At 41.7% G+C, this 12,990-nt stretch overlaps 1 protein-coding gene across 1 annotated transcript in view; it reads left to right on the forward strand.

Annotated features, from left to right (window-relative positions):
- Positions 1 to 10,991: 10,991 nt before the first annotated feature.
- T265_04947 (hypothetical protein) overlaps positions 10,992 to 12,990 on the forward strand; it is a gene marked incomplete at both ends in the record, with an annotated part of 13,005 nt that continues 11,006 nt past the window's right edge. The window contains 2 exons of the mRNA XM_009169815.1: positions 10,992 to 11,031; positions 11,103 to 11,354. Coding sequence (XP_009168079.1) covers positions 10,992 to 11,031; positions 11,103 to 11,354 — 292 coding nt within the window. The remainder of the gene's footprint in view (positions 11,032 to 11,102; positions 11,355 to 12,990) is intronic.

The following is a 12,990-nucleotide window of genomic DNA, read 5'->3' on the forward strand; positions in this document are numbered from 1 at the left end:
TGGATTTCCTTCACTGCGCAAAAACATTCAACGATCTATTCAGCAATCTGTAGAATAACAGTCAATTTATTGAAGGGGGGTACGTGAAACACTTCTAGAACATTTTCGGGCAACGAATATCCCCCAGAACGAAAGGGCTTACTGTTTCACAGAGGCTTATTTTAAGGATCACCTTACACTTAATAGGGGGATGGCAGCTGCACGTTAGCCTCCCGGTATTATAGCGGTCCATCACTTAGGGTGCCAAGATAAATGTCACCAACCAAAGACGAATTTCGGGTAACACAAGGAAAGAGCACCTTTGCAAAAACGGCAGATAATATGCTCCGGTTTCCAGTCACACAATAAGCTTGTTTCGTGGAAACCACTGACTGTCCAGGACCACACCTTTTTTTGACAGGTGTTCGTCTGATGCTCTGATCAACTGATTCCCTGCAGTGAATTGCAATGACGCCAGTGACCAATCTGATGTGACACATTAACCCCGACTATCAAGAAGCCCTAATGTGAATGCCTTTGATTTAATTCGGGATCAACAGACGAACTACGAGGAATGAAATTTCGTGCAATCGGAAAAAAGTAAAAAATAACTAGCCGTAGACTGCTCACACCTATTGGTGAAAGGAGAAAAGTCATTCGCCGTGGAGTTGTTTACTAGAAAACACCAAATAAACAGTTACATACTAGGGTACAGTTAAATGACACCTTGTTTTTTAAAAAAAAAACGAATATTCGTCTTCTTCTTGAACGCGTCTTCTTGAACTTTCCTGGGATATGCATTATTATCAAACGGTTGCAAACGAATGGTATGGAGCAGTTTCACAAATTCCCTAACGAATCCAACATTCCATTGGATCCCACGCGGAGTTACAAGAAAACCACACACACATACACACTTTGCTTACCCCATCAGTAGTTGCACACTTGCAGAAGACTCAAACGGTGTAACTAACGAAAAACCATTCTCGGACGTCTTCAATCATAATCAATGCTGGTGTACCAAATACCAAATGGTATGAAAGAATAAACAAGAACCATAGAGCCTGACCGACGATCCGGCCTCGCGCTTATCATAGATCTTTGTACTATTAGGTCTGATGGTAAGACATTCATTATAATAAGACAAAGAATAAGAAATACTTGGACATGTATTTAATTATCAGATGTGCAGTGCTCACGAAGGTCCATCTTAGGCGTGGATAACTGGGGATGCTTCGGAATATCCATCAATTTATTCCTTTCATAATGGGAACCCAATATTTTGGTATGCTTTCAGTTGTGTAGAATAGTTTACAACCCCAACTCGATTATCAGCATGGAGGTTAACTGCAATAGTTTCCCCTTACTTTCATTAACATCACCATGCGTAATCGTTCAGTACTTGATGTTTCGATACAAACACTGTAATATTTCCGTGGGGTGCAATGCTGGTTTAGTTATCGGAATGGAACAAAATATCTCCACATAGGTTTTATCTGATAGATTCATCTCGCCAACACTGACTTGCACAAATATCCAGTTATTCAGTTTCGTTTAATAGCTTCCATGCAGATCGCCCCACGCGTACCAGCAGTAGAAACTTTTTTTTCAAAAATGAAACCTCCATTCTTCGCCACTTAGAGCATGCTTCCCTGTCTATTCCGTATGGTTGCTTCGAAACAGATGTTTTAGCAGAGAAATCCGTTTTATTATCTCGTCATCAACCGTGGACCAAAATATGGGTGAAAAAAATGTCCCCAGAAAAATGGCCCTTAATAGCAGTAGGCCATCAAATCAGGTGACTGGAGACTGACCGGTTCAGTGGCAGAATTGGTGTGGCGTGCATTGAATGGATAAATGAAAGTACTCAGTTGTACCAGTTCTCCCTATCGGTACTTGAAATCTGTGCCGTTGTGGTTAGGCCATATTTAGCACAGCCTGTTAACAAGATTCTTGTGGTTGAAAAGTCCCGGCTTATAAATGTGGATGCCAAAGGTTTCAGCTCAGTTCGGCGTCTCTTTCTTGCTGGTTTCGACAGTTATAGGTTTACTCCGTAGGCGTCTTTAAGGTCAGTGATAGTACCCAAGTGGCGTTGTTCATCTCACAGATGAGCAAAAAATGAACTGTTCACGCGTCACATGAAACCTTTCATCAGCCAAAATGGAATCTGTTCAGACAGTCATTTAGACTATTGTTTGTCCCTCGGTCGATATATCGAGTTACAAAGAAGTAACCAAGCTGAAAATCACATACTGGAACATCCTCACTGGGTAGTCGATCTTCCTACCATCGCCTGACCATAGAACGGCTACAGACGATTACGCGAAAATTGGCTGTAAAAGTCCGTATTTCAACAATCTCGTAAGGCTCTGTCTGAGAAACTGTCTGATAGCGTCTCAGTTGTGTGGTGTACGCGGATGAAGAAGAACTAGTGGCACTGTGACGTTTACGCTTCTTGTTGTGTAGATGGTTTTGTATTTCTTTCCAAACCTGTCACGACAGGTGCTTGGATATGGTATAATTTCATGTTCCACTGCATTCTCTGTGCATATTTTCCTTATTCCGTCGAAAAACTGACGCACTAGATTCTCGTTGCCTTAACAAAAGCGAGGGATGAGAAGTGGGTAAATCGGTCTACCAAATTTGGTTTCCTGTAAACACTACATCTCATCGTTCTATCCACGCGACGGTTTACCAGAGTACCTAATATTGCCGATGTCATTCTGCTCATTTTCACAATAAACGGAATGGATGGATAAACTTTGCCAAATGCACCCAAAGTAAACAGGCGATCAACTGTTTGAATCATGAACTGAGCAAGTATTGTCCATATTTTGCACTTGAAGTTTCAAGGAATATACCATGGTCATGCCTAGTGTTGTGATATATAAACACCCGTTTTTCACCTGCAAAAACAGTATGTCACCAAATTTTGGCGCTTTCGGTTTTCTCTTTTATTACCTGAGAGTTACTTCCGTTCTACTCTCTCAAAACTATCACACTAAGCTTGATTAAAAAGAACGTGTCCTGAATAGCGTCAGCAAAAGCACGTGACCCGATGCTCATTTCGGATAGTGAGAAATCGGGATCAAACAAAGCTCTATTAATCATCGGGATTTTGCTTACTGCTTTTAAAAAGTTTCCCAAGCATGTAAATTGGCCAGAGCAAAAAATGTAGCTCGGCGGTTAGAATGCAGGAAGAACTTTTCTGTTCATTTCTTTCCTCACTTAATAATCAATCCCTGGAAAAAATCAATAATCCAAGAAATCTTCTAATAGAATAATCGCATAAGAACGCCTTTTTCGCTTACTCGTGAACTCCGGACAAAACCCAATATCCCACAATAACGGTCTTAAGGGTAAGACTTAAATGTGTTGTAGCTGACTGGAAAACTTGACTTGGCATGTTGTGAAATTTTGTCAGGAGAGAAGTCACAAGGTCGACCCTTCAAACCCGCTGATCCTGCTTCTCGCCATTCCCATGCCTGCAATGTGACTTTGGTCAAATGTTTATCCTTGTATCTTCTGAGAAGATTCTTTTGACTACCCAAACATTTTATGTTTGACTGGTTTAAGCTTTCACAAGGTTGGATGGGAAACCTAAAGTATTTATTCTTTCGAATAAATGTTTTCACTCCATTTGTGGGTAGAATTTAGCTCTTTAGTTTCGGCTAGAACAATGCCGTATCAGAAGAACTTGCAAAGGTTAATTGCAATCCAAAGTCTTTTATTTCAGCTGCTTCTTCTTGCTTGGCTATGGAATAAACTGGTACTCCTGAGTGGTCAGGATCGAGCACTTCAGTTACTATCATCTTACTCGAAATTCTAGTCTCGTTCCAATCATTACTCATACCTCATGGATCACTGAATCAAAACTGTTAACTTTAAAATGCTGGCAGTGCCCTTAATAAGCCCATCCACCCATTATCTGCACTTTTTTCGACATATTTCGAAGCTTCGAAGAAGTAGAGTTCAATGTTCTAACAGCGTCGCATGAATTTTGGCCAATACGGATGAGATATTTTGAAAGCCCTTCTTGCTAAATAACGAAAATAAGTTGGGTCTTCTGACATCCTTGTGAATTAACCTTTGTTTTGGGGTTAATATTTGTTACTCGCACTACAGCCAGTGCATTATATGAGGCGGTTATAGTGAGAATAAAAATCTGGAGACCTGCGGCCTATCTGCCTCCTATTACTATTTCGTTCATCTTGGTCCGTTGCTATGATAGCTCTCTCAATCATCTGTATGCATGGTTGATGCATTGGTTTGTGCTGCAGCTGTACTGCTCCCGTCAACAGTAATTCAGAGGGCGGGATTTACCAGTGAAACCAATACCAGCCTAACGAGAGTCGAATTTATCAATTTTACTGAGGCGAAGCAAATTAGTTACCCTTAAGGTATGCCCAATCACAGACCTCAATTCACATTTGAATTTGACAAGGCGAATTTAATTACAAACGCTGGATGCTGTAAAGTCAGTTAGAAATGCAGGATGAGAGCAGCCTGTCGGTAGGTCTCTGTTGAAATGGTAAATGACGGAATGACGGGAAAAAGAATCCACTGGCTGAATCAGTTAATTGCTGGGAAGAATATCAATGGTGCCTCCAATGAATCAATCGCGTGTTTACTCTGTTGTCGCGTACAACTGAACTAGGTCACTGCACTCATACATCGTCATCATTATCAGGGACAGCGACATCAGTGTTGACACTGGTGCTTTACTGCCGTACAAACATAAAGCTCTACTTGTACGGAGACTGGTTAACTTGCAGAAAAGTTGTGTTTGCCTCCTTTAAGTATAAGTAATGTAATTCGCTTCTTAGACATTTGAAGTTCGCGGGTGATAAAGGAGTAAAAATCATCCGAGCGGTTGTACGATAATCAACCGAACATGGCTACTTTGTGCGGGTTTATAATGTCACGAATAGGAAAATCTGTATTTGTCACCCATTATTTCTTCTTCATATATCATCTCCGATAAGAATCTGTATTCCATGATAAACCAAAATTCACCTTTTATACAGCTTAACTGACAGCTCACTTGAATACAAAATCAAGGACAACCGTCCTACTTGTGGTGGTTATTGTAGACAAACTAACTCCCGCTACAGTCCAAGGCACGGACAACATGCCATTGCAGTATGCCGGTCATTCGAATCAAAAACTCGAACCTTTCAAACGAAAAAGAACACTTCATTGACGCATCAGCTTACTAGCCATGCTAATCTGGAATTTAACATTTTAAAAGTAGGGGACATGAGCTCAAGGAAACTCCTGCAGCACATTGCAGCAGGCACTAACATGACCAACACAGGAGAACCTAGGGTGAAAAAGACGACAGCTTTTGAAAATTAGTACGACACTTCTGACCTTGTTTAACGTCCTTGAGGCCAGTTGGAACTACAAAATGCACCCAATCATCAAAACATCGATTGGAGTCATCTCGATTGATGATAGAAGGCAGTACCAATGTACCAATTGGTACTTCCTGCCTCCACTATATTCACTTCTAAAAACAACACTCTCTCAGTCCGCGGGGATAGGTGCCAAGATTGAAAATTACTGCAGTTAGGGTATTCTTCAATCCGGCTTAGGCCTAAAACGGTGAACTAAGTGCACCAAACTGACCAGATAGTAATTATAAAATCCCGTTGCATCACCAAAATTAGACCTTTAAAAACAAAAAGAACAGCGTATTAAATACGTGACTACTATTGGAAACACTTTACGTGAATGCTTGGACAACACTAGCTGACCACTGATTTATCCTCTGTGAAATTGGAGATGGGTGCTTCCACAACAAACGTGATGAGATTGGTCTGACATTCCAGAACAAAGATGACATAGAAATACATCTTTTTTGGATTATTTTTTAAACTCCAGTTCGCAAACTGAGGTTTTCCAGACTTTCAACGACGGTTATTAATTGCCGCTTGCTCTCGCGCTCCTGGCTCGCGCCTCAATAGACCCTGAATAAAAAACTAATGAAGCGCATCCTTTTTAGTGCTCTTTAATCTTGTTTTTATTCCACTGTTCTAAGAGTAATGGCTTGTGGATGAATAAATTGCGTGACTTGTATCATCTAAACGGACCTAGTTAGTTGTCAGTCATAAAGTTTTCAGCAACCCTAAATGCTTAAATTAGCAAGAAAACTTGGGCATTAATCAAGGCTTTTAAATCTACTTTGTTTACTGAACAAAAGATTCACGATAGCATGTGGAAGAACTTGATTGTTTCCTATACTTACCACATCCGCCGCGCATTGTTTATTGTTGATATGCATTGCGTGAAGAGCTAATTCCCAGTTTTTCGGGTTGATGAAACTAAATGTGATTCATTCACCTAACGGCTGTTATGCACAAAGCGGTGTTAAGCATCAGAAGCTTTTCAAAATAATCCACATGTTCTTCATTTTCTCAAAGGAACCATTATCAAGCACAGCCAGTCGAATCCTGAACAACTCCGGCGCACTGGTCACTCCCTAATAATATACAAGACATACTAGGCGTATTAGTTTAATAGGTCAGGTGTTACTTTTTTCGGCATCACAAACATCGTTTTTCTGCAGGAATGATGCGTGCTACCGGGTTTCTATTCAAACCTGTCCCCCCGAGAGTCAAAGTTATGATGTAAAGCCGCAGAAAAATGCCCAGCACCCTTAATCAACTGGTCAAATTACTTTGCTGAGAGTTATTGCGCTGCCGTAGCAATAACAGTAACCACAACAGGAAACCGAATGCTTGTTTTTACCACAAATACGAACACTCAAACGTCCAGTCAGTGTCGTATTCATCTTCAGATATTACGTTTGACATTTTACCGCAATCATTTCGAAAAAGGAATCTAGCTAAAAGTATAGAGATATCCTGGGACAAAAACGTCATGGAGTATTTTGTGTGGTGCCCTGACCGGATATCAAACCGTCAGAGACGAGAACTTCACGCCACGTTTTCGCTGTAACCCACCTTCATGGATGCTCACATTTGAATGCTAGCGCGAAAACTCGCCTCCAAAAGACAAATAAGACAGTAAATGAATTCACGATGGCACTGAGTGTACGAGACACAGTATTACTTTGGAGTAGATCTGTTGTGAAAGTAATGCGATGATTTGCTTCGAAGTGTAGGTCAATCATTGTTTCAGGATTAATTTGCCACCTTGAAGCCGGTAGTGACGTCTTGTGAGTAATATACCACCTAGTCACAAAAAAAGGCTCCGAATAGCATCGCGAAGTTGTGCTGATTGTCCAACACGTGAAATCAATTTAACAAACATCCTCTGTTTCACTGGGTCAGTAATTAAATTTGAATCTTACTCAAGTGCATCCGACGAGATGTAAAGCGAGGGAGGCAGGCATTCAGTCACCATTATTGGGTTTAGTCGCCACTATAAAGATCGATTTCAACAATATGACAAACTGGACGCGCACATTAGTGAAGGAAGGAGAAATCAGTATCATCGTATCACCATTATTGGGTTTAGTCCCCACTATAAAGATCGATTTCAGCAATATGACAAAATGGACGCGCACATAAGTGAAGGAAGGAGAAATCAGTATCATCGTACTCTTGGAATATGCCCTCATCTGTCATACTGGAAAAGTGTGCTTAAAACTGAATCAGAATTCAAATCTTAAGTTTGTCAAGGAAAATTCGTCCCATTTTCAAGCTGCTGGTGGGATTATCCGTGTAATTCATGTAAAATGAACAAAATCAGAACAAGTAATGGCCTACAACTGAGGTACCATTTGCAAACGTTCCCTCCCACTTCGTATTGACGCTGCTGGCTGTAAACTCGCCAGTGAATAACGTTTTCTTACCATAAAAAGCACCATAACCCAATTTCATTCTGACTCGTCATTTCTGTCAACAGGAGGCGGAGTTTAGATGTGTAGGCACCTGTTATCGCTCCCTACCTTGAGTGCACCGGTTATTTCGCTCCACTGTGTAGATCATCATCATCGTCAGCTGTAAGAACCGCGTACTGGTCGTACACTGGTTGTAGCTGCCGCAGTTTCGTTCACCGATGATTTGGGGAGGGGGGTAGGTAGCTGCGCATTGCACGCGCGAGCTGGTAACTTGGTGCATAAATCCAGCAATCTCAGTGGGCTGTCAAGTGGGTGGGAGGGGGTTGGAAAAGGAGCTATGCATTGAAGGCAATAGCTTGGATGCATGAGCGCCATTGAGGGCGCGACTGGGCCATGTCTGATAACGTCTCTAGCCATTGATGTGGCCCGTCTCGGGGTCCCCATCCAGGAAGACGGCAGCGACCAACGCAGCTGAGTTTGCTGGTAATGGCCTTCATACTTCGCTGCCAAGTCATTGTTTGACCGCCTCTGGCTCTCTTCCGCCCTTCACATGGTTGGGCGAAAAGAGCCCTTCGAGGAAGTCGGTCTACTGGCATACGCAGCACGTGGCCAAGCCAGCGCAACCTGTGCAGTGTGATCAGTTCATCTATCGAGGGTGAGTTATTTCTCCCGAATACCATTCGATGTACTTCAGAATTGCTGATCCGGTGTTCCCACCAGATTCGGGCAATGCTCCGAAGACATCGATGGTCAAACACTGAAAGTCTTTTGACGTCCTCGGGAGTTCCCGCTGTGTAGATGGTGATAGGCGATTCTCAAATGTTTACTTCAACTCTTCAGTGGACTGACCAGTGCAGATCCCTGGAGTAGCCTGTATGTAGGATTTGCGTTTGTCAGTGTGATTACCATACCTAATGCATAGCGAGTACACAGCCCATCGTAAAAGCAGTGTGAGACTTGAATTATTTATATTGGTAACCACATGAGGTTGCACGCATTGTCTGAAGATTTTTTTATGGAAAAGAATAGACTTTCGATTGACTAAACCAACTGGTTGATATGAATGAACATTATAACGAACAGAATGGTAGCGTATCTATAAGAGGATTTAATAGGAGCAAAGCACGAGATCCGTAATGTCCTCTGGAAATTTGCCTTGTATCTAACTCTATTTGCTACTCTATTCCTACGGTTCATTTTTTCAGGTTCAACTACACTTGGATAAAAATGTACAATTTAGTTAAGTTTAGTTTCCTTTTCGTCGGACCTAATGAATCCTGACCAATCGTTCTGGAATCGGTGGGCTAACACAGGCCATAGCCTCACCTCAGGATGCCGGCAGCCCTCAAAATTAACTTTTTCAGGTTTATCCAAGTGAAAGCGCATCCTTCCGTAGCACTCAATATCTCTGTTCGTCTTTCTTTGATCGTTCTATTTTATTCAATAATTATGTACCTGCTATCCATAACCATGTTTGTTTGGACAACTGAGTGAGTGTTTTTCATTGCGCAATCAACCGTGAAGTGTCCAACAAAAGGTAGAAAGCTTTTCTCTAATACAAGAAATGCATGCCATGAGTTCGCGTGATCGGACAAGTTCGTGTAGTAAACCACCGATAATTATAAAGCTGAAAGGTTCGGTGTTGAATTACTGTGCGTGAATACAGGAAATTTGAATATCTGAAAATTGACCAACTGGGAAACGATCAACCCGACCCCGTTCATCTTCAAGCTAGACTGAAATGTAATTTGTCTAAGTAAAGATGGGAATTCTTCGAATCAAGTAGAACACCTAGAACAAGCATTTCGTCTATTGGAATCACTGATTAAAAGTATTAACTTTAGTACACCGAGCCACCTCTAGACGGAACACCCAAAGTAGCCAGCAAACTTTTTGCCCTGAAGAGAATTAGTCCGTTATAACAGTTAGTGTTCTTAATGGTGAATCCTTATGAAGTGTTTTCCAGATTATTAAGGTTCATCTAATAAATTTTATTAACACCCCGGAACTTAATCGGGTTTTCGCAGTTTATCTCCGTTACGACACATCGAGACTAAACGGATGTGGACATTAGTGCACATCGTGAATGCTACGGATTGCCGCTGAGCCCTATGCGAATGAGTCAAAAGCAGAACTACTTCAGTCGCTATCATGGAGATGGAGAAGCGCTGTGTCGCATAGCCATCTTTTGGGTCAGCTCCTCGACAAATGCCCCCTACTTCGCTTTCTTTTTCAGTCCGGGCAGCTGGACTTCACCACACCCTTCACGAATGCGACAGTACAGATTAAATAACATGAGGCTTGCTCCGTTCAGCAAGGGGAACGTGGAAACTATTTTTTAAGGTTCCCGATACGAACCTCTGAGTCACGGTTAGGTTTGACACTCTCAACTATCAAATTGAAGTACTGGGTTCGAACCTCTGTTAACACAGAGGTAAGAAAGCGTGCACAAAATGCTCAAGTTGTCCTCTTCCCTGGCGTCAGCAGGTGCATAAGTCTGTCAATGACCGGCAGAGTGCATAGCCCAGGTCGGCACATCAAACAACAGCAAGCGGTTCCGTGGTGTGCGTTCCGATTGTCCTTTCCGAAGACACTATCGTGATTCTGACTGGCGACGCGATTAGACGAAAATCACGACAGAACAAGTTATGGAAGCCTCAGCAAACGGGCATGGGTAATAAGGGCAGCATTGCATGTTCACATATATGCTAATAAAAATTTCGACCAAAAAGAAACCCGTAAAACAGAGCAACAGGATGCAAACATCATAAACAAGAGATTCAGCTGAGTTCCAAGTGAGTTTCGCTTCAAAACAAAATAATTATGAAAATGAGTGTAGTTCGCTAATTTCGTGTAAGTTGGGTTCAAGTAGAACATGAGGTTAACGGAAAATCGGGGACTGCGCCTACCTGATGAGCCCCAAGTGGGGCGAAAACGGTCGTGGGCTTTCGAAGATTTTTCAGCTATCTTATTATTAGTATACTACGATTAGTGGAGGAGTTTTACCCAGATAATTGACTGAAAATGTGTAGCAACCAATAAAACCACTAGAAACAGAAACTGGTGGCTCGTATTGGGCGATTTCGATATTGCACGAAGGTGCATCCTTGCATAAGTACTGTATTTCCAACCTTTTCTCAAGCAACTTGTCGTATCTCACCATGACAACCCACAGCTAAAATTTCCTTTAAAAACCGTTGAAATGATCAAACTCGCAACTAGAAACTCAACACTGCATCAAGGTGAGTAAAAGTCCCGGTGGCAATGTGGTCGTGGCATCTGATGGTTTTCAGTTTTAATCCGAGTTTAACAGTGTTTAATGCTGTTACTATTTCTCTGTCCCTGTTCCCTGTCCTCAAAGGTTGCATGCTGTATGGATTCAGTGGAGGGCTTTTTGGTTTTGCCTCCTTCTGCACACTGGCAGTAATCGCGTTTGGACGTTACTACGCAGTTGTGAAAAACTTCAACGATCCAAGGAAACTGACTGGCAGAACTGTATTGCTTATAATCATCTTCGTTTGGCAATGGTCAGCCTTGTGGCCCCTTTTGCCCTTTTTCGGGATTGGTAAGTATTATTCATTCTGAAGGAAATGTCAATTATGTAGAAACTGGCTGCGTTAAGACACAATCCAGTGGTAGCCATCATACAACAACTTTTCGAACAATTATATACGGATGATTGGCAAAGGCTGGATAGAAGAAGTTGTGTAAGTGCAGAGCTGTCGCCTGCTTTGAATGTGAACACTTCTTTACAAGAAAACCGTCCATAATATGTAACATTATTCGTAAGGTTGCGAAAACATTTCGAAATTTCCGTTTCACTCATCTCGAGTCTTATCAAGCAGGCTATGTCCCCGAGTTTCCGTCAACCTTATGTTCTGTTTGAACCCGAATAGCACAAAATTCGGCTAAAACACTCATCTGGTTACTAATTTTTCTTCACAGGAGACTCATCTTAAACCCAGCTGAAACTCTCATTTATGATGTTTTCCTTCAACTGGATGTTTTGGAACAGGCTGTCCCACGTTGCAGTTGGCACGATACGCCAGTATCTCAATGAATTTTGTGGACCCATACACTACTGCTTATATATGTATACATTATTCAATAAGTTATTGTCTACCAGGTTTATGAAACATATCTCAAGAAAGTGAACACTTTCTCCTTTCCCTTAAAATCTATTTCCAAAAGCGGTAAAATTCATATTGTGCGCTCAGTACACACACGAAACAGCTCACCATAGTTTTAGTAACGAGTTTACAGATATTTAACTACGCCGACTTTATCTCGCAAGTAAGAATGGTATTGCATGTTTAAACCGCTTTTGTTCAAAACATATGAAAGTCTCCAAAATATTAATGACTTTTATTCCACTATTTGCGAATGCGAGATAGCTCCTTCAGGCCTTTGAGTCTCACCTCCATCTCTTCCATGCATACACACGCCTATAAGTTCCGAAACGACCCCAAGCAATTTTTGCAATACGGGAAGCTTCCGTGGTAGCCTGCTGGCTCGGAGATCGAGGCTTTTGTTCACATGTGATATATCCTCAAGAAGTTTCATACTTTGTAATATGGTTTGTCATCTATGCAACTAAGTTTTATCAGGTAAAAGCACTCCACGACATGTAGTGACCTAATTTCAATGTAAATGACTCGGAACACAAAAGAAGGACGCTTAAAATTTAGTGGCTCAAATATTGTCATTGAAGTCATTCCAGGGTAGTTTGTGATATATGAAATCGCAGACTGGTGGAAGACTTGTAAGCCCTCAGTAATTTAAGCAACAAAGGGAGAAGACCGAAACTGGTCGATGAATGCATTTCCTATTGGTTCGTCAGTCAGTACCACTATGAAGAACGCGGGATATTCAAATGGGTTGTTCGCATGGCCACGTGCCACAAGATCATTTAAGAGAAGTGGTATGCATGTTATGTCCAGAGGAACTAAAGGGGTGTTGAGTGCATCTTGGAAACACCATAAAGGGCTATAAAGCATCCAGACTGCATCTCTGTAATAGTCTCACCCAGTTCAGAAACCCGTGACTCTTGAGGGTTGAATAAAAAATGAAAATTGAGACTAAATACATTTGATGGCGTGATGAAATGAGGTTTTTCAGTCGCTGACTACGGCAACTTAAGGGCTTTCATTTGTTAATATTAAATCCTTGACCGCTTCTTTCTTGCGATGATGCACCTATCA

This window comes from Opisthorchis viverrini, assembly GCF_000715545.1.
Source record: "Opisthorchis viverrini unplaced genomic scaffold opera_v5_90, whole genome shotgun sequence".
In the NCBI taxonomy this organism is placed as follows: Eukaryota; Metazoa; Platyhelminthes; class Trematoda; order Opisthorchiida; family Opisthorchiidae; genus Opisthorchis; species Opisthorchis viverrini.